The sequence below is a fragment of the Homalodisca vitripennis genome, chromosome 1 (genome assembly GCF_021130785.1).
Source record: "Homalodisca vitripennis isolate AUS2020 chromosome 1, UT_GWSS_2.1, whole genome shotgun sequence".
NCBI classification, from domain to species: Eukaryota; Metazoa; Arthropoda; class Insecta; order Hemiptera; family Cicadellidae; genus Homalodisca; species Homalodisca vitripennis.
Genome location: NC_060207.1, coordinates 98,687,770 through 98,710,705, shown reverse-complemented (window position 1 = coordinate 98,710,705; position 22,936 = coordinate 98,687,770). Strand labels below are relative to the sequence as shown.

The following is a 22,936-nucleotide window of genomic DNA, read 5'->3' as shown; positions in this document are numbered from 1 at the left end:
CTCGGCAAGTTGCTGAGGCCCGTGTTTGATCTTGTTGATTTTTGAAAAGTGTTTGTAAAAATAAAGTTTCTGATCATTTTGTTGTATTCCAACTATCATACATCTTTGTATTCACATATTTCGGATACGATTTTTAGTACTATTTGCACAATGTGTTACTTTGACTTCTAATTCTAAAGCCTCTCCTGGTTTTTGAGTAAAACCATTTGGAAAATTGCTTATTAACTTTTGAATCTCAGCCTCAGCTCAAGTGTACTCTATTTTTATATCTATGTTATTTAATTCCTGTTTTAGGGGCTGTTGTGACACAATAGATATTTTCTCACTACAATTAAATTTAAAATGACGGAGCCTCCAATAAGGTCTAAAATTAGTTGGCTCTTAGTTATAAATGGGTTTGCTAATGCAATGTTCCATTTTAAATTATGTAATACAACAAATCTTATTTTCCAACAAAATTTACAAATTTTTATCTTAACATATCAGTAACCAAAACATTTTATTTCAGTGTTATTTGCAGCACGCATCCTATCATTTTACCTCATTAACTTTGAGACACATTTGTTTAACAATAGGCTAACATACAATTCTTTACTAATTATATCTCTTGTTGTACCTGAGTCTAATAAGCATTTTGTTTTTAAATGTTTATCCACTTTGGCTTCAATCAAAGGCATATTGTTACAATCTTTTACATTTAATCTTAAATTAGGTTTTCTGTCATTTAGTTTACTCCAATATTTCAATAACTTAGCATATATTTTTATAAAATAGCGTTTTTTTCTTACTGCGTGGTTATTCATAAACTTATTATGTTTAGACTTCTGAAACCAAGGAGGGATATTTAGAATGTTGTGTGAAATACTTCCCCTACCAACTAGTTTTTTTGCTACCTTAAAAACATTTTTAGCCAAGTGATCAGACCCATTATAGTTGAAACATAACATTGAGATTTATACAGTACCTATCTTAGGCTCTACATGCGGTGGATACATATTGTTAACACATGTCCTATTTAAATTATCCCTTAAGTTGTCATTTCTATCTGAAGTTTTAATACCTCTTTTTATGCAAGTTACCAAGTCCTGCGCGCGAGAAGTTGTACGGCTGCATGATATTCAGCTACAACGTTCAAGAGAGACAAAATAACGTCTACCAATTAGGTTATTATTCTGCCAAGAATTTAGTTCCAAAAACATTGAAGAAAATACTAACCAATAACGAGTGACAGGGTTACAAAAATATGAGTGTGTGTGTGTGTGTGTGTGTGTGTGTGTGTGTGTGTGTGTGTGTGTGTGTGTGTGTGTGTGTGTGTGTGTGTGTGTGTGTGTGTGTGTGTGTGTGTGTGTGTGTGTGTGTGTGTGTGTGTGTGTGTGTGTGTGTGTGTGTGTGTGTGTGTGTGTGTGTGTGTGTGTGTGTGTGTGTGTGTGTGTGTGTGTGTGTGTGTGTGTGTGTGTGTGTGTGTGTGTGTGTGTGTGTGTGTGTGTGTGTGTGTGTGTGTGTGTGTGTGTGTGTGTGTGTGTGTGTGTGTGTGTGTGTGTGTGTGTGTGTGTGTGTGTGTGTGTGTGTGTGTGTGTGTGTGTGTGTGTGTGTGTGTGTGTGTGTGTGTGTGTGTGTGTGTGTGTGTGTGTGTGTGTGTGTGTGTGTGTGTGTGTGTGTGTGTGTGTGTGTGTGTGTGTGTGTGTGTGTGTGTGTGTGTGTGTGTGTGTGTGTGTGTGTGTGTGTGTGTGTGTGTGTGTGTGTGTGTGTGTGTGTGTGTGTGTGTGTGTGTGTGTGTGTGTGTGTGTGTGTGTGTGTGTGTGTGTGTGTGTGTGTGTGTGTGTGTGTGTGTGTGTGTGTGTGTGTGTGTGTGTGTGTGTGTGTGTGTGTGTGTGTGTGTGTGTGTGTGTGTGTGTGTGTGTGTGTGTGTGTGTGTGTGTGTGTGTGTGTGTGTGTGTGTGTGGTGTGTGTGTGTGTGTGTGTGTGTGTGTGTGTGTGTGTGTGTGTGTGTGTGTGTGTGTGTGTTCTCAGACAAATATTTCCAAGCAAATCCATTTAAGATAACTCATCCTTTATCATTAAACACTTGCGCTATTCTCCAAAATGTATTATACTTATTGTATGGACTTCGTTTAATAAATTTATTAATATAGCATTGTAAAATTTCAGTAGTTATAATTTAAATGCCTTGTTATTTTGAATTGTGTACAGTTTCACAAACGGTAGTTTTAACTTTTAAAAATAGTTCTAATGTTATCAGTGGAACTTTTTCTATAAGTTCTAAAATGTGTCTTCAAGTGTGTTTATAGGAAAAAATTCTCAAAGCGATAGTGCATCTTGAATTGTACGTCCATTAGAACATCCTATGCAGCCACATTAGCATCTTGCCCACAGCGATAGTGCATCTTGAATTGTACGTCCATTAGAACATACTATGCAGCAACATTAGCGTCTTGCCCACAACGATAGTGAATCTTGAATTGTACGTCCATTAGAACATCCTATGCAGCCACATTAGCGTCTTGCCCACAACGATAGTGAATCTTGAATTGTACGTCCATTAGAACATCCTATGCAGCCACATTAGCGTCTTGCCCTCTGCGATAGTGCATCTTGAATTGTACGTCCATTAGAACATACTACGCAGCAACATTAGCGTCTTGCCCATAACGATTGTGCATCTTGAATTGTACGTCCATTAGAACATCCTATGCAGCCACATTAGCGTCTTGCCCTCAGCGATAGTGCATCTTGAATTGTACGTCCATTAGAACATACTATGCAGCAACATTAGCGTCTTGCCCATAACGATTGTGCATCTTGAATTGTACGTCCATTAGAACATCCTATGCAGCAACATTAGCGTCTTGCCCACAACGATAGTGCATCTTGAATTGTACGTCCATTAGAACATCCTATGCAGCAACATTAGCGTCTTGCCCACAACGATAGTGCATCTTGAATTGTACGTCCATTAGAACATCCTATGCAGCAACATTAGCGTCTTGCCCACAACGATAGTGCATCTTGAATTGTACGTCCATTAGAACATCCTATGCAGCCACATTAGCGTCTTGCCCTCAGCGATAGTGCATCTTGAATTGTACGTCCATTAGAACATACTACGCAGCAACATTAGCGTCTTGCCCTCTGCGATAGTGCATCTTGAATTGTACGTCCATTAGAACATCCTATGCAGCAACATTAGCGTCTTGCCCACAACGATAGTGCATCTTGAATTGCACGTCCATTAGAACATACTATGCAGCAGCATTAGCATCTTGAATAACTACCTAAATTTTCTTATCGGTAAAATAAGTTTGTAGACCAGTAAAATAAGCTTGTACATAATTTCTTGTTATTGATGCGGACCTATTGATAGGTCATTGATGCGGACGAAGGTTTTGAAATAAAATCAGGGTTCAACCGTCTAGGACGGTCCGGGGGAGATTATCTAGGACGTTTTTCGCCGTTAGATAATACAAAATCCGTAAAACACACAAATTCAGAACCTAAGACATATAGAATGCACCGAAATTAACAAACGAAAAGTGGCAATGGACACGTAGGTGTCAAACTTCATAAGAGAAAATTATATGTTACGTCAAAATGTGAGTGTATTTAATTGCTTAAAACAAAATATGTTCATGTTTCCCCCAAAGTGAGTAATAACTCACTCTCGTATGTGATGTTTTATAACTTCACACAATGCACATTCTTTTTTATTATTTGTTCAATTTGTTAAGCTTGATTTTTTCGTTATTTTTCGAGATTTAACATAGCTTGGTTTGAATAAAATACACTGGTTAAAGTTTCTTTTAATGCATTATATTGCATGGTGTCTTTCAAGTAATAGCTATTTTTAACTGTTTTAAATCTGTTCATAATTATGGAGCGTGGTAAGATTACGGTTATTACTATCAATACTTAAAATTAAAACAAATGTCCCAGCCTCTCTCGCCATTTTACCAAATCTTCATTTATTTCAATGAAACATTTAATTTAGGTGATGCGGGTCCTATAGATATTACGAAACGGATATGCAACTACTGTATATGGCATTCCAGTTCTTTCAATAAGTTTATGTGAAATTACAACTCAATCGGCACAGTACACTTTATTACGTCATGAAAGGACAAAATCTACCCATTCATTCAAACATTTACATTCTTAATATTAGTATAATACTTAAAGTGATAGTCTATGAAACTAACGAAATGGAAAATCCGTTAGTCCAACTGTGTAGTAAGTAACATCCAACAGTGTAGTTAGTAACATTCAACTCTGTAGTTAGTAACATCCAACAGTGTAGTTAGTAACATTCAACTCTGTAGTTAGTAACATCCAACAGTGTAGTTAGTAACATTCAACTCTGTAGTAAGTAACATCCAACAGTGTAGTTAGTAACATTCAACTCTGTAGTAAGTAACATCCAACAGTGTAGTTAGTAACATTCAACTCTGTAGTTAGTAACATCCAACAGTGTAGTTAGTAACATTCAACTCTGTAGTTAGTAACATCCAACTGCGTAGTTGTTAACATTTAGTTTAGACGCTCGTCCTCTTGAAGTATAGAATATTACTCAACGATGTTTTAATTAATTTAATTAGATAAGTTTATTTAGAGTTAATATTTTTAGTGTGATACTCATTCAAGAAACTTTCAAATTTTAAAGTATAATGAAGATTTTGAAATATTCATGATTGGTGAAATAAGCAGCCTGTTGTAGGATATATGATATATATTTTGCTATTTTTGAAAAACAACCTAAACATTATCCACGTTTTTAGTCATCCCTCTACGGTCCGAAATATCCCATCGCATTGTATCCGTTACTTCACCGACAATTGGCCAGCTGATGTAGTTATACAGGCCCTCTTGAACTTTCCGACGAAGCAATAATTCACTGGACAACAAAGCCAAAGGTTCTGGAGTGAAAGGATTGAATTCAACATTTGAAACTGAATCAGTCAGTCTCCAACCAATCAATATCCGAAGTTGAGATGTAATTGGTTTACATTTTACTTTGAAAAAACATCCATGGTGACTCATTCGTACAGTAAACTTTCTTAATTCTTCCTAAAATACATACTTGCTATTCTTTTGTTTCTATTTTTTAAATCTAAAACGAAAATAAAATAAAATTTATGTTAAGTAACTTCCATTCTTTTAAGTTCCACTCGTTTACGAGTTACACGTTTTTAACCAGTTCAGTTAATAATCATCCGCAACTGGAAGGTTCGAGTAATAACTAGTTCCATAACTGAAAACAAGTTATCTTGCTTGGATTAGTTGAAAATCCATCACAAACTGAGCACAAAACTTTGAATAAAAGCAGTGATTGAAATGCTCTGACAGGTTATAATTAAACTCTCCTAACCAGTAATGTTCTTGGAGAATTATATCGTAGATATCACAGAGGAAACGACAATCTTCTGTCCTCAAAATATGCTCAAGGTTTTGACTCAATCGTTACTGTACAGTTATGATACAGTTTTAACTTACTACTCGTATAAATCAAAATAAAGTGTTTCCTATATATTAAATTAGTGTTAAACAGTACTTTTACATTTTCCAAAATTATTTGTGCATAACCAACAATTTTATTAAAAGTAGCCTTTTTTATAAGCAACTTTTAATGCGCGTGAAGATTAACGTCTATAATATTTCTTTATATAGGTGAAAAAGTGGTTAATAAACGTTTTACCTTTTATCGAAAACTACTAAATGATTTTAAATGTTTAGTTTAAATGATAGAACTTATAAATAAATAAATTATGCTTAATTTTATGCCATTATTTGAACACTGCTTTAAAACCAATCTAGATTAATTAAGTTGTGAATGTTCATGTAAGTTAATTGAAATTGACTTTCTTGGCCTCGTGGCATGGCATAGCATTTTGGTAGTGAAGAAGAAAAAAATAACTATGGATTTGACGACATTATACTTGTACCACGCACGAGTCGCTCACTCCCTCCGATGCCTAGGAAACACTCAATACAAGCCCTTATCTATTACAACAGTGCAAAAGGTAATGTACCAGATGGTGCAATTATTTTGAGGACAAAGGAAACTATCAGTGATCACGAAATACGACACTGACCAGATGTAAATTGGTATACAAGTAAATAAGAGAATAATATGAAAAGAGATCGGAAGCTATCGAGGGTGACGAGGACATGCGATACCGGCTAGATATGAGTCTGAATAACTCCTATGTTGAAGACTAAGATACAAGTAAATATGAGAATAATATGAACCAAGATCGGAAGCGATTAAGGGCAATGAGCAAATATGATACTGGCAAGATATAATTTGGTATAGCTCCTATGTTGAAGACCAAAACACGCGTAAATATACGAATAATATAAACAGAGATCGGAAACTATCGAGGGTGATGAGGAAATACGATACTGGCCAGATATAAATTGGTATAATTCATATGCTGAAGAACAAGATACGGGTAAATATAAAAGTAATATAAACAGAGATCGGAAACTATCGAGGGTGATGAGGAAATACGATACTGGCCAGATATAAATTGGTATAATTCATATGTTGAAGAACAAGATACGGGTAAATATAAAGATAATATAAACAGAGATCGGAAACTATCGAGGGTGATGAGGACATACGATACTGGCCAGATATAATTTGGTATAATTCATATGTTGAAGAACAAGATACGGGTAAATATAAAAATAATATAAACAGAGATCGGAAACTATTGAGGGTAATGAGGAAATACGATACTGGCAAGATATAAATTGGTATGATTTATATGTTGAAGAACAAGATACGGGTAAATATAAAAATAATATGAAAGGAGATCAGAAACTATCGAGGGTGATGAGGACATACGATACTGGCCAGATATAAATTGGTATAATTCATATGTTGAAGAACAAGATACGGGTAAATATAAAAATAATATAAACAGGAGATCAGAAACTATCGAGGGTGATGAGGACATACGATACTGGCCAGATATAATTTGGTATAATTCATATGTTGAAGAACAAGATACGGGTAAATATAAAAATAATATGAAAGGAGATCAGAAACTATCGAGGGTGATGAGGACATACGATACTGGCCAGATATAAATTGGTATAATTCATATGTTGAAGAACAAGATACGGGTAAATATAAAAATAATATGAAAGGAGATCAGAAACTATCGAGGGTGATGAGGACATACGATACTGGCCAGATATAATTTGGTATAATTCATATGTTGAAGAACAAGATACGGGTAAATATAAAAATAATATGAAAGGAGATCAGAAACTATCGAGGATGATGAGGACATACGATACTGGCCAGATATAAATTGGTATAATTCATATGTTGAAGAACAAGATACGGGTAAATATAAAAATAATATGAAAGGAGATCAGAAACTATCGAGGATGATGAGGACATACGATACTGGCCAGATATAAATTGGTATAATTCATATGTTGAAGAACAAGATACGGGTAAATATAAAAATAATATGAAAGGAGATCAGAAACTATCGAGGATGATGAGGACATACGATACTGGCCAGATATAAATTGGTATACTGTAACTCCTATGTTGTATACTAAGATACGAGTAAATATGAAAATAATATGAACAGAGAAATCCTCACAATTGCAAATCCATCGATAAGGGTACGTCAATAAGACGGTCAAAGAGACTTCAGCAGGATTGTGATATCATCTGAGCAACTAAGTTACTTCATAATTCTAATCTGTGAGTGGAAAGAGTTTTAATTAAATTCTAAGGCTTGTTTTGAAGACAAGACAATAAGTATTGCAGCTTCTTATTGCTGATTAAGGACTTGTGTTTGTGCACGGTAATAATAAAAATGTTATAACAACAATTCATTGTGAAATGTCCATATTGAACGTTTTCAATTGAATTTTAGGAAGTTAAAAACAAATTCCACTACTTTTTATATGTGGCTTGATTCATTTCTTACTGGATTAACTAGACAAGTGTGTTTATTAGCGCTCTCCTCAGATGTAGGAGGGGGGTATACCCTTTAAAATTTGAATTTCACTGAAAAGGTTCGACTGAGTTAATTTAATATTTCAAATTTCTTCATCTTCTGCAGAATTATGGGTATTTAACTAATTGCCTTTATTGTTATATTCATTACGTTTTACAAGTACTTCCTGATCAGAGAAAACGCGCGATCTTTATATTTGCCTTCAATTTCGAGTAGTTATGAAAGTTTGATTGTAGTAATCAAAAAGTTTTAAAAACCGACTGGAAATTAGCTTAGCTTTGTCTTTTAAAAGTTATAAACTTCTTTTTGTATGTAAAACAATAATAATTTATTTGAACAAAACTAGTTTGTTAAAGAAAATTGTCTTATTTTACCTACAAAGGCGACATATCCCATCAAACAGTTTTATATTTTTATATTCTTGCAGGTATCATAACACAAAACCATGAAATGATCTATGTTGCCTTTGGTTGTTGGGGAAGACATCCAACCAATTCAAGCACTGAGGACATTGTGGGCTGCCAGGATTGTTGCTAGGCGTATACGCAACAATACGCCTTAACAATGACAACAAGATATATCGTAACAGACAACATGGCTGGGCGGCGCGGCGCGGCGGCCAGAGATATATCGCGTGATCCGGATCGCCTGATAAATACCGCTTCTCTGACAACTTTTTAAATATTGGAATATGCCAGTCACAACGCCACTCGTATTCTACTTTATCACGTGTGTCTTCTTATATCTTATCTGTTCGTGTACCTTTTTACCTAAAGTATTTTATTATAAGTATCACATAACGAAACACAAAACCCATTTGAGTTAAAATTAGTACCTTGTATAAATTAATATTTCACCAAGACTTTCTTATAATCGAGGTTCACATTAAAAAAAAAGAATAAAACATTGAATTTTCCTCTCAATCTTGCTTGAATTCTGATTTCCTTGTTTTGCTATAGAATACAATCTAATGTCTTACAGATACCCACGTTCTGATTTTTTATGTATAAAATACATTAACGACTAGTATATAACATGAAATACACTCATTTTTATACCAGTTGAAATTGTTTATAGTTTTGAATTTTTGCCTGAGATTGATCTTATTAAGCAAATTCGCTTGAATCTATTTCCCCCCTCACCCCTCACCATCAACCTTGCTGGAGAAGAGAGGCTAAGAGAATGTTCCTTTACTGCTTGATTATCTTGCATCTGACATGCATCTTGACTTTTGAGAGAGACAGACATTTTAACTACTTTTTAAAGTTCTCTACTCAAAACTGCAACTATGTTTTTAAAATGGAAATCTACTACAACACAACTATTATAATAGTAATAAACTAATTAATACACGAGAAGTATCCTACTAATAAACTAAGGTTGTACTTATATTAAACGTTTTAAAACTATAAAATACAACAACTATTTAACTGCTTTTTACTAATAAGTGTTAAGTATAATATTTAAAGAAAATTTTACTTTGATACGCAATATAATAGATTCACTCGCATAATTTATGTTGTACTGTATATCCAACATAAATTAGATAATTAGACGTAAATATAAAAATAATAAGAAAGGAGATCAGAAACTATCGAGGATGATGAGGACATACCATACTGGCCAGATATAAATTGGTATAACTCCTATGTTGTATACTAAGATACGAGTAAATATGAAAAAATTTTATAGTTTACAGTGAAATTTTATAAAAAATTTTGTAAATTCTTTTTATTATTATATTTTATTATTCTATTTATTTTATTCAACGTGGCATTACATACTTTTCCTTTACCATCTAAAAGTGGTGCTATGTAAGTATTCATAATTAAACTGAACTTATAAGTAAACTTTGCAATTCGAGTATTTAATACTACGACCTCAGAAGTCACCACCCCCATGTGTTATCGTCATACGGTACAAGCTTTTTACAGAATTTACATAGTTTTCACATGAAAATGATTGTGCACACTTTGACTTCAGGTCTGTATCGTCGATTTCATTGACAATAAAACTATGAAATCTACTGCAATGCTAGGTTTTGTACAGACGCGATACATTATTTGTTCTCACTAAGGAACCTCATATTTTATAGCTTTAAGAACCCAACCGATAATGCTTTTCTGTTTTGTAAGCAATTACTGAAATCTCAAGCATTGTGATACACTTTCTAGTTTTCTCATGCAATTTCAGCTGAGAAGCAATTTACATTTCGTCATCAGGTGTGACAACACAGTGACTTTTACACATAGACACTCTACGCTTCGGAAGATGGTTACATGCCGCAGTTGTTTCGTAAAAACGATCTAACGAGCTCAGTTGAGGTTTTACAATGCTATTTTGCCTCAAAAATTAACAGGAATGTCATTTTAAAAAAGTGAACTGTGCTAATGTTGAGCGAATGCAGGAATGGGAAGCTGTAAATAGCCGTTATCTTTGTATTTATGAAACTAGCGCCACTATAGCCTCTCACAAAAAACGACATAGTCCGCGATTTTTTACTCGACACATTGTATTCACACTTCACACCAATTGTATCTGGATCTGACAGGGCAGCAACATAATGTCATGAGAGTATAAAGTATCACTATTTTCGGTCTTCCAACGTGGAAGTTAAACTGGTGATATTTCATAATCACAAAATGGATACAATTAACATAACATAATTGTTCTAATGGGATAGTGTGCCTATTCAAAATTCATTAAGTAAAGATCATGTCGTTCATTGTTATTTTAAAACACTTTCATATGATTAAGTGCTAATACAGCTTATAAGCCTAGTAATTGTTTTTCTAATTAATTACGGAGTAATTAAGTACAGGATATAATAACTACGATAATATTGTTATAGTGGGTGCATTTTAATTTTCAATTTAAAATATGAATTTCTTAGAGAAGAGTCTAAAGCTATCTTAGCTTAAATATTATTTAAAACGTTTTAATCGTCCAATACGCTATTCAGAGTCGATAGCGCCTATAGAGTCTATAAAGAGAAAGATTCCCGTATAAACAGAAAACATTTAGTCATCATTTACCTAGTATCGTTTTAATTATGACTAGAATGACGGTATATTATGTTATTATTTTCCATTTCACTTATTTCATTATGAAGTTTGAAATGGAGAGGATCACAGTTTCGAAACACGCTAAGGAAATTGTTGATTGTCTTCACTTTACGAAATTGCCTCACTTCTCTAAGCAAAATTCCCGCCCCGCCCCCAAATCTATAAATTAAACGGTATGATTGTAGTGTTTACTTGCACTAGTTCAAAATTATTTATTCCCATTATGTGACATAAGCTAATTGTAAGCCCTTAATCATGATTCAGAGTCAGGTAATAATGGAGCAAAGTCTATTAGATCTTAATGGATGCGGTTTGCATTCTTCATCTGTTTCGTATCTATTGTCAACAAACAAAACAGTTCAATGTGTATTTGCTCTGAATATAAGCACAAACACAGTATAAACATCCTGTGTTGATTGATTTATTCACTGACTCGTGAACAAATTTTCATCATTTTTAGCTGATTGCGTCACTGAATTATATTCGTTTGAACAGTTTATTTTGTAAATTTTTATTGTTAAATATTTGTTGACCATTTTCTTCTTTCATGTTATTTTTGTACCGTAATCCTTTGGTTATACACAAACTAAATATTTCCTTCCTTTAAGAGTACAAAATAAAGGTTTAATCCGAGATTACGAGTAAAATTTATAAATGCAACAATGAAGTTTTTTGTGAAAATTTTACTTTTATTAAAACATGTTTTGAGATTAGTTCCACGAATTGATAGCTATTTATAAGATACTTCTTTGGTTTTAAAACTCATAAACCGTCCATAATCTCAAAATGGTTAGATTTCATAAAATCTATGAAGTCACTTTACACTAATTTACAAATAAACAGCAGCTGCAACTATTTACGAAACCTGTTTAAACTATTTATAAAACCGAAATATGAATGTCTCGATCGAACTCTAAGCTCTAAATCAATAAATGCGAAGAAAGGAGTGCAAAAATTCCAAAGAAGAAGTGAATGACTCCACCTTCCCCGGTACTAAATAGACCTTGAAATCTAGGCTGAGGTAATGCTTCTCTCCAAAAGAAGACACTGAGGGATAAACAGGTTGAACATTGAAACTGTAACTACAACATCGTATTTGCATTGCCGAGACAAACCAATGCACTTGGCAGAATTGTAAACAATTCCCTGAGCTGCCTCTCTCATCTGATCTATGTGTTGTCTGAAGGAAATCCAGCTTTTGCATCTTTGATTCCACAAATACGAAAATATCATAAGCAAAACGATAGGCTAGCTTGTTCTCAATCATAGAGCCTGTATCTTAGTTTTAAAAAACTACATCTGCAAAACAAATAAAAAAAGTCAACGACAACTGATCTCTCTGGCTAACACAGTAAATTTGCATCCTCTTGTTTGCCAATACAAACACTGTCAATTCTACTCATAGAGTTTTGGCGCATTCTCTCTAAACACATCTGTCACTCGGAACTCTGCCAAAACGTTAGCAATGGATAAATGCACTTACAAATAGACCTACATGAGACTTACGCATTTTAAGCCATGATTCTAACACAAATTATGCCATACTTTAACAAATAACACTTAAGCTATGATATTCTCGGAACAGCCATCCTCAAAGCAACGCTGGCGCAATCAATTGTGTGTGCCGGAGGCACGAACAGGGTTTTAAGTATAAAATATATACAGCAATAACTTATGTGTTACTTGTTTACTCAGCTCACTATAACTTTAAACTTTCCTATTTAGCTTGAAAATTATAAATATTTACGTCACTTGTTTATTTATTTTTTATTATCCAAACATCCATTATACCAAATGTAATCATTAATAAATAAAAACGATGTTATGTCCCATTATGAATATCCCATCACTTCTATTCAAAGAGAGCTACATAATAACAGCTACATCAGTGTTGTAAGAGAATTTATATTCGATGTAAAGTGATATACTTTTGAATTTATGATAATTTAAATTGGTTTAAACAGTTGATTATTTTGTTTGGAAGTGTAGATCTGAGAGAGTTTTGACTGGTTATAAAAACATCAATAGACCTTCATAAAGGCTGAGAGTGCATTCCAACACAGGTAAACAAACCGGCTAAGACAACATTGCAGTTTAAACTTCGACTTCGGTAGCGTTGCAGCCGGCTGACGCAGAGATAGTAATAAAAGCGTCCATGCGTTCATCTTATGTTTTTCTTCAAATTCAAATATATTTATTGCAGTTGACAATAATATCTATTGCATTTCAAAATTCAGGGATACTAATTATTAATTTTGACAAGTTCACCACAGTTTTCTCCGTGAAAACATACAAATATCACTCGTCAATATTAATTTATTTTTATTTATTTGTTCTTAGTACGATCAAGTTTCGATGCAAACTTAAAATTACACATAGTAAAATATTTAATACAATTTAAATCCTATATAAGTGTACTTAATTTCTTAAATTACGCTGCGAAATAAACTCATAAAATACATAACCACATCAGATAAATGATCTTTGTAAATACATACAATGCAGTACAATTCTTTTATGTATCAGAAGAGGGGATTTCGTGGTTACTGTTCATTTTAAACATTTCCATCCCAGCGGCCCATCATGAACTTATCAGTCGAGTAAAATGCCTTTGACATAAGAAAATGTTTTAGCCGAGTTCTGAATTTGTTGTTTCATTGATTTGTTTGATGCCCTCAGGAAGCCTATTGATTAATCCGACTCAAACCTGTGATGGCAAGAGTTCGAAAGCTGCCGTTCTGTGCTGTTTGACTCGAAAGTTATCCCTGCCTTTAGTCCCGTATTGGTGGACATCCCTACCCCACACCAACTCGCGTTTAAGTTGGCACTACAGGGCAACTTCGAGAATATAGAGACAGGACAAGGTCAGCAATCCAAGCTGTCCAAGACCCTAGAATACATAACTTACCCATTTAATCATTAAGTGAAGTTGTGTTGAGCTCGATTTCAACTTTACCTTTGCCAGATTATAGTTGTTAAATATGGGTAGTTTAATTAATTTGAAGAAGTTTTAAAACCTATTTATTGTATGTGTTTTAATTTTGTATGAAGTTATTAATTACGGTTGATGGGGTTTTAAGTGCAAGTTACAAGAATGTGATTGATATAAATATTTGTATCCTAATAGACAATACTGTTCAGTTAACACTTTCTTTGTAAAAAAACGTGTTCAATTTATCAATTTGTAAGAAATTATAATTTTGAATGTTTAAATGCAATACAGGTATAACGATTCAATGGTTAAAAATTACTTGACAAAATTGATTTTAAACAAAACAGTTTTTTTATTAAAAACATTTAAGTCTATTTTGTCTTTTAGGAAATTGGCTACCTTACATCCATCATATAAGGACGTTCATGGTTTGAGAAGAAATTAAAAACAAAACCTAAGAGCATTTAGCAGTTTCATTGTAATTAACTAAGCTCTTGCCGTTTTAAATCTAGATCGAACTGAACTGTATCACGGAACTACCGTAAGTTTAACTATAACTACGAGTCACCACCTATTATAAGTTAGTTCTATGTTCCCAACTCTTGAACTATGTTCTCCAATTTCCTATAAGCTATGGACCCACTTGTAATTAAACTTTGTCACCTCGACTCCGTTAACTATTCTCGAACGACAGCTCATCCAAGACATGTCGTCCGTAGTAAAAGTTGAGGTTTTATAAATGCAATATAATAGACTAGTGTATTATATAGCCTGTTTCCTCCGAAATGCAAATGAAATTAAAATGGAAACATTTTAATTCATTGGAAATTAACAATGAAGTATGTTTTAATAATCTTAATTATTAAATAAATAGTCTGGAATAGCAACGAAACATCTTCAACATTACGATATCATTTAGCGTACCTACTAGTGTAGTATACACTGCATAAAATCAAGCAGACGATGGGAAATAATGTAAAAGACTTCATTTATAATGTAACAACGCGATACTTCGGGTGATCCATAGCAATGACGAGGAGGTACGAACACTATTTATACACATCAATATCCAACGCAGTATGACTATAAATAATTCTTAGTACAGTCACAACAACCTGACAGTATGGGGATTTTTCCTGAAAAATTGGACCGATTATTTCATCGTAGTGATATTAAATAACGATGGAATGAAATTTGTACGCATCCTAACCTGTCTAATACTTGTATAATTTTCAAAAATTGCGTAATAGCGGCTATGTGGAGCGTGAACAAGTGCGCAAGTATGGAGTGTTAATAGTAGCGCTACGACTGCAAGACGGCAAAACGTTACTTCCTATCCGGATGCGCCTCTTGCACGTGTCTGTGGTGGGGGGGGAGGGGCGCACGTGTGGGATGAGTACAATTTACAGGACTCTTCTGACATTCTTCAAATTTGGCTTGAACCTACATCACCTTAAAAACTTTACCATGAACAGATTCACTTAACCAACAACGGGAAGTAACCTACTCAGATATAGACTCGTATGAGAAAGTGTATCTTATTGCATGATTTCAGAAATTCTTGCTGTTACGAGAGAGTAAATTATTCTCTAGATTCAAATATCATTACGAAAAACAAAAGTTTGCAGATAATGTAACACTTTTGTAGTACACGCAAAAGAAATTAAAAACTGTGAAAACGTAGGAACGTTGAAACGTTGTTGGAATAGATAGACATCAGTGCCACCATACTTGATGAACCAAATCGGTATTAGAGTCTTCATAAAACTTCTCTTAAGGCAATGCTACTTGACAGCGAGGCTGAACCAGTGGATTTTTCAGTGAGTGACCAGAATCCCACCAGCGCTGAGCTGTGCACTAATATTTTCTCGATCGATAAATCCCCCACTGAAATATCCGAACTGCAAGTCATATTTGGTGCATATTTTCACGGTATCCTACCTAGAAGTCAAATTGTGGTACATAAAGTTAATTTAAAACCCACCACCATTACAGCCAAGCTGAACGTGTTCACGAGTCGACAATCGATAAACTTCGCAATTTATTAAAAGTCAACAATTCAACCACGGAGTTACATTAATTTAACATATACAATTCTAATTGAAATCTACTTATACTCTTCAACATTATCTTATAGCAACATAAAATATGAAACATCATAAAATCTAACACAGCAAACAAAATATTCTCTCTGAGAGATCTCTCATAGAAATCTTTAGCCTAACATTTTATGTTAGTACGGAAACAGGTAATCTATTAATACTAATATGATTTTTGTCAATAAATGTTTGTATTTATACTTTTTTAAGTTTTTTCTGGTAATGTATTTTTGTTATTTCTTCTAATAATGTTATTTGTGTAATATTTTTTTAAGTTTTTTTTTTAACTGGCACTATTCTATCATTTTGTTTTTTAGGTAAATGTATTTATATTTAGCTTCTTCCATGTTGTACATTTTATCTAGAGGCTTTTTGACAGTATATTTCACAAGCTCTAAAATGAGATAGTTGTTATTTAACGATCACTTTACATTTAAAAGGTAATGATCTTAATGCGAAGATAACTTTTATTTTACTAAACTACGAAATTTCAAATCAGATTGGTTTATTTCTCTCTATCTTGAAGTAATAATTGATTATATTTTACCTAGTAACTTTCACAGAGTCAAACAAAGTTCGAGTGTTGAAGACACACTCGACTGGTTATTTCAGTCATAGTTTAATTAGTGTAGTTTCATAAAGAGAGGAAGAGAGAGATCTATCTGTACACAGTAGTATGTGTTAACCGTGATAAATGTGATATCCTACTAGACTTATAAGCCTAGCAAACACACGCTCTGTCTCAGTTCTCTTGGGATATCTCTACATCCATCTTGCTGATTAATAACCCCTCTCAAATATCCTTCAAAAGTTTACATTTCGTGTACAAAAGGTACAAATATTTATTTTTCAAGTTTATAGGATTTTTTATACGTAATTATTACGACCCCTCTAAGTCTTAAACCTCGCCCAAAGGGTTGGTTAGTAATAAGTATTGGTTTATACAATTAAATCTCCGTTTAAGAAACTAGGTATATCCAATATTACCACTAAACATCAATATGAGTTTCATCAAATTAAAGTATTTCTTGTATTTTTACATCATAAGAGCACAGGTAATTTCAGACAATATTCACAAAATGAGTGTGTGCGTGAGTGCTTGCTTGCGTTTAGATTTAATTAAAATTTGTCTGTAGTTAATTAACCTCATAAGTAGTGTATGTGAGTACAAACTGAAACAATGTTTAAAAATAATCAAATAATTTCATCTGAAATTACTAATTTTACAAATACTTTACATCTAAGAATGGCTGATGTATAAATGAGGATATTGAAGGGGCATAATTCCAAAACTGTATTCAAGCCCACTCAAAAATTAAAGAACTTTTTAAGACCAATGAAGTCATGATTCCATTGTGTAAGCCTGGAATGTACAAATTTCCACGTTCTCGTAGTGTCGGCTCAGTGTACGTGAGTACAGTAGCGGAGCACAGTTTGAACTGCTAATTTCCTATGTCAACTTTCCCTTGCACATATTTCTTAGAAAGATAAAACAGACTTAGAAATAATCAAGAAAGAAACTAACCACAGCAAAGAATAGCGTTGTCGATGCGGTTCAGCCAGCATCCTGTGATAGAGAAGCCATATTGAACACTGTTGGTCATATTGGTGATGATCGGTTAAGCAGCCAATCACGACAATTCTCCCACCTCAATTCACCTCATCTGCACAGACGTATGGGTATTATTGGCAAATTTGGTGGGATATCTGTTATAGCTGTTATCCACAGTGAGGCCAAAATATATCAATAATTTAATGGTATAAGCAATGTTTCAAAATTTCAAAAAATGTAAAATCTTTTATATTATTGTTGTGATATTCACTTTGTATTATTAGTATTTGTGACTTTGTTGTTAATTAAATCTTGTGCTTTACAATTCTTTAGAAATTCGGAGCAAATATCAGTTTCAAAACACGGGATTTTTCAAGATTACAACACACGCCGATAATAACTGTATTGACCCTCCCAGTCAGCTTCTTTATAGTGTTAGTCAGTAATATACTTCTAGCAGAGAGTTTGTACAGTCACAAAAAGTTCATAAATGTTACAAGTATGTGTCACGTGCTCGAACACAGTTAACTTATGTAGGTTTTCCGGTGTCTATACACAGATTGCAATATAACTTACCTAATAGTACAGGCCAGATATTGTAACTAGTATAAAATGTGCAGAATAACATGAATTAGCTGTGCAGTAGCACTCCTTTGTATGTTTTATTGTTTCTTCCAGTAGGAAAGACTAAAAAAACAAACGCTTGAACTAAATAAATAATAAGCTACTTTCTCCTATATTTTGGAGATATTTATAGCTAGTAGGCTATATTAATATTAATTAACTATGTCATAAACATTGTTGTAGCTAAAAATCTTTATAAAGTACCTGACCATTTTATTTCTGTAATTGAAACTTAGTAAGGTATGCGCACAGGCGACACTTCAAGCCCTTTTAAAACTCTAGAGGTTTGTAATTAATTGTTAGGTCGGTTTTCAGCAATAGAAAAACACAATAAAATAATGAGATTTTAAGAAGAAGTAAACAGTTCGTTTAGCGACCAAACTTCTTTGGAAATTATAACCAAGATTTATTGGGAAATTACAGTAAAATACAGTACATTATGATGTAACTTGTTGGTACTGAACGTGAAATAGGTTACTTGGAAGCAAGATAAACTAAAAGCAGTCATAAACTAGATATTACCTTTTCTCGCAAGTGTACTCGGTTCAATAACTATTACTCAGAAGTAGCTACCCTCTTTACAAACTGCTACTTTTTCCCCTGAAGTTATAATACGTTGAATTTACTAGGAATTTACACAAGTTTGATTTTTAAAGTTAAAAATTCAGTGGCAATGTCGCTAAAACTTAATTATGATTCTATAAATAATGCCATACGTAAAACTAAATTTCTATAAGTGCAAAACGTAATACATAATGTATTTCACATTTTTTTTAATTTAATGAAACTTCTCAATTGCGAACATTAACGAAACATTTTCTAAGCATTAATCAAGTATTATAAATTATATTAAAATATTAGGTTTGGATTCCCTCAAAGACTATCACAGTTAAAAGAAGTGGAAGAGAATCTAATTTGCATGCTAAATATTTCCCAAGGGACCTAATTCCAATTTTGAATCGGTTGGCGTTTGCTGTTGAAATCACTTACTTTCCGGTTAAGCTTGTTATCTTCTACAATTCTAAGCCCTCTCCTTGGTAATACCTACTTGTTTTTTATTAAAGTAAATCTAGACTAGCTTCTAGATGGTAACCTGGTGGTAATATAATGATGTGAAAATAAATCATTAATAACATTATACAAATCAATCTATAATTATGTATCCACTCAATTATTTTCAAACAATAATAAAATATGAAATAATGAATATTGCCTTCTTTGCGTGTCTACTTATAGCTATGGTACTGTTTGCTGTTATAGATATTGAAAGCTATGTTAGTTTAAGCACATAGAAATCTAGTTTTATTCTTATCTTAACTCATAACAATACTTGAATGCATATAAAAGCATAATATTCTGACTGAAACTGTGTATAAATGAATGGTTAAATAAAAACAAACACCGGAAGACTATACAAGGATATCAGCCAAACAATACCTTATAAATTCCTTTTTAAATAACTTTATAAAGACAAAACTTTTCAGTAAATGCTACAAATCTGAAAATCGATACTTAAATAGTATATTACCAAAAGATCGGAACCCATTTTAAAATCTATTTTACGTAATAATATCGTGTATGTTAATATTAACTTTATAAAATTGTTGACATAATTGTTGTGATTCACATAATTAATTACAATTACAACATTCTAACCAACAGAACCTAAGTCACTAAAAATAAGGAGCATTATTAGGGTTAACTTTATTGATTTTTGCACTTGGAGCAAATTGAAAAGTAACAATTGTAAAATAATCTAGGACAATAAATAACGGAGTTGCGAATTAAGAAAATATAGCGGCCACCACATTTTAAAGGAATTATCTTCCAAGTTGACCAATAAACTTATAGCCGAAATACTATAAGATCAATTTTTGTACCAAGTTTGAACTCGTTCCAGTGTTTATTTCGCCAATTGGAGAAAAAAAAACTGTTCTGGAATTCACATGTTATCAATCTCTTATGACCCGTTCTAGTACAGAAACATTGTTTGTGAAAAAAATTGAAATTTTTATATGTATTCCAATCGATTTTTGTTTCGTCAAGGTTCATAAATAACGGAGTTGTGACATTGTATCAAATTTGATCGCCTATCATTTTGGGAAGAAACAGACCGAACTGACTGAGTACCAATCTGACGAACTTAGGCTAGATGTTTATAGATTTAATTCTTGTATTAACTTGTTTAGGTTTTTGGAGGACAGCTTTAGTTCTTTAAGCCGCGTTAAATCTCTTATTTTTTTTCTACGAGTCTGGAATTCTTGTTCGTGAAGTCTGCTGTTAAATCCTTATTTTATTGATTGGTGGAAAATTTACTGTTATTGTTGGTTTGTTCCAGAGACAATTGAATGCTGCCCACTTCAGAGTGTCCAGTGATCTTAAGTTTGTACTGCTCATTTCAGACATCAAAAAAGTGAGTTTGATCATTTGTTTACAAGAAACTGTAGAAATAAAACAAAATTGCTCTTCTTTTTTCTCGAAAATGTTTATCCATCTTGCCGATCATGTTCTCCATTCGATCGTATTTTATATATATATATATATATATATATATATATATATATATATATATATATATATATATTAATTAATTAACATGGGCTTAAAGACAAGATATCTATTTTAACTCATTCTGACCAAACTTTGGTTTGAAATAGTACTTACACGTGTCTTGCATTAATTTGTCAGTCACCATACTTAATCAACCTTTTTTAAAAGGGGTTCGCATTTATGTATCACATACTATATAGACGAATTCCTTTTTAAATGCCAAGCAATGTAAACCAACTTGTATATATACAAATGTATTAAACGGAGAGACCTCTGTATTCTGTTACTTTATGTTTAGTAATAAATGTAATGATTACTGTTGTAAAACCGTTTCGATGTATACGTGTAAAATAAAACTTGGTGGATTACGCTATAAACTTTTCGTCTCAACTGACAACTTATGTATGATGGATGCAGATGGCATTCTTTATTATTTACCAGATACGGCCTAATAGATTCATTCCAGAAAAAGTTAAAAAGAAACAAGATTTAAAACTGATGTATACATTGCATAACAAGAAATAGAGCGAGTTCTGGATAATAAACTTAAACGATTTATTTCAACAATATGTAATATGACCCACTTTGTAACAAGCATGTAAACAAGTAACAGAAAACAGACAAGGTTCCACTGGGAGGATGTCATTACACTAAGTGATTTTTCAGTGTTCGTCCCAAGCGTATATATAAACAGCAATTGAACTACAAATAAACAGAGGTTAATTCTACTACTAGAGTCTTAACTTTTATCCGATTATGGTTGGATCTATAGTGTGTGATGTGTACTTTGCTCCGTTTTCAGATCTACACGAACACGTTCGAAGCAAGATATCACATCTACGAAGTGGCCACTCAGTAAGTACATGTATTTTGTGTAGCTCTGTTTCCATTCTTCCAGATGTTTATTGTTATGTGTATTATCAAATTTTACCTTCTAACCACGTTTTCCAAAATCAGTAATAGTTACACCACAAGAGCAGTAAAACTATTATTTATATTGTGATAAATAACTTCAGTAAAGAAACTGTTGAGGAGAAATTGGTGAGCAATAACTAATAGAGACGTTTGCCAATTTTTACATGATTTTTAAAGGTGTTAGTGAGATAAAACAATATTTTTTAAGAAATTTGCCTGACTGATACTAGAAAAAGTTGTAAACATATTAATAAAATAAAATTAATGTAAATGTTTAATTATAAGTATACTCACTCCATATTATCCTTTTTCATTAAATATTAAGATTGGTTATCCTTAATTCGCAATCCTGTGAAGTGTGGATGAGATTCAAGAATATGTCAATGTTTCACTGACATTTCACCTTATTATGGATACAAATATGGATTGCATTTTGAAAATGTCTAAATTATCTAGGCGTTACAAATTGTGGGGAGAGGGTCAAAGAACCGTAGGGAATTATTTTACTCAGTTTTTACAAATACCAAACATTGGTAATAGCGCTCAATAATTGCCAATATTGAGCGTAGCGTTTTATTGGGACTAGACCCCGTGACCCGGTTAGGAAGCCGTAACCTTACCCTTTCACTCTGGTGAAGTTTAATAACATAAATGGATCTTTTAATGTAAAAGCCTTGTTTAATCAAACAGGCATCATTAAAATAGTAGCTAATTAATGCTATAATCAACCGTGAACGTTGGTAAGTACAAAGTCGAGTTTGCTCATACAATGTTCATATTCGGGAGCCAAGGTGTAGACTACATGAAGCGACAGAATGTTTGTCGGTCCACTAATTTGTAAAGTGTCTCAAAGAAGCGCTCAGCTCAAGTACTCCTATCCTATTCATGATATTCATCTCATTCTAAACACGATGAATGAATATTTCTGTGTCGAGTTGACTTTTCAAAAGCTCACGAGTTGTTTCATGTTAAACAGCCAGCTTTGACACTTTCTGATTAACTTTTACTCCCACTAACTCTAAATTGAGAGACCAAAGAATGTCACCGTGTGCCTTTGAATAACATTCAGTGATTTCAATATTTTATTTTGGTTTTCCCTTTACTTACACTTATACTCACATCATAGCTTTTAATATTTTAGGTTAGCTTTTTACATAATGTTATTTATAAGCATATGGCTATATTTTTGTATTAATACAAAATATTTACCATTATTATAT

General features: G+C 33.0%; 1 protein-coding gene across 1 annotated transcript in view; it reads left to right on the top strand.

Moving 5' to 3' along the window:
* The window catches only part of LOC124367532 (inactive dipeptidyl peptidase 10-like), a 195,242-nt gene that overhangs the window by 147,062 nt on the left and 25,244 nt on the right, over positions 1–22,936 (top strand). The window contains exons 2-3 of the mRNA XM_046824428.1: positions 20,590–20,664; positions 21,604–21,656. Of these exons, the coding sequence (XP_046680384.1) occupies positions 20,590–20,664; positions 21,604–21,656 (128 nt within the window). The remainder of the gene's footprint in view (positions 1–20,589; positions 20,665–21,603; positions 21,657–22,936) is intronic.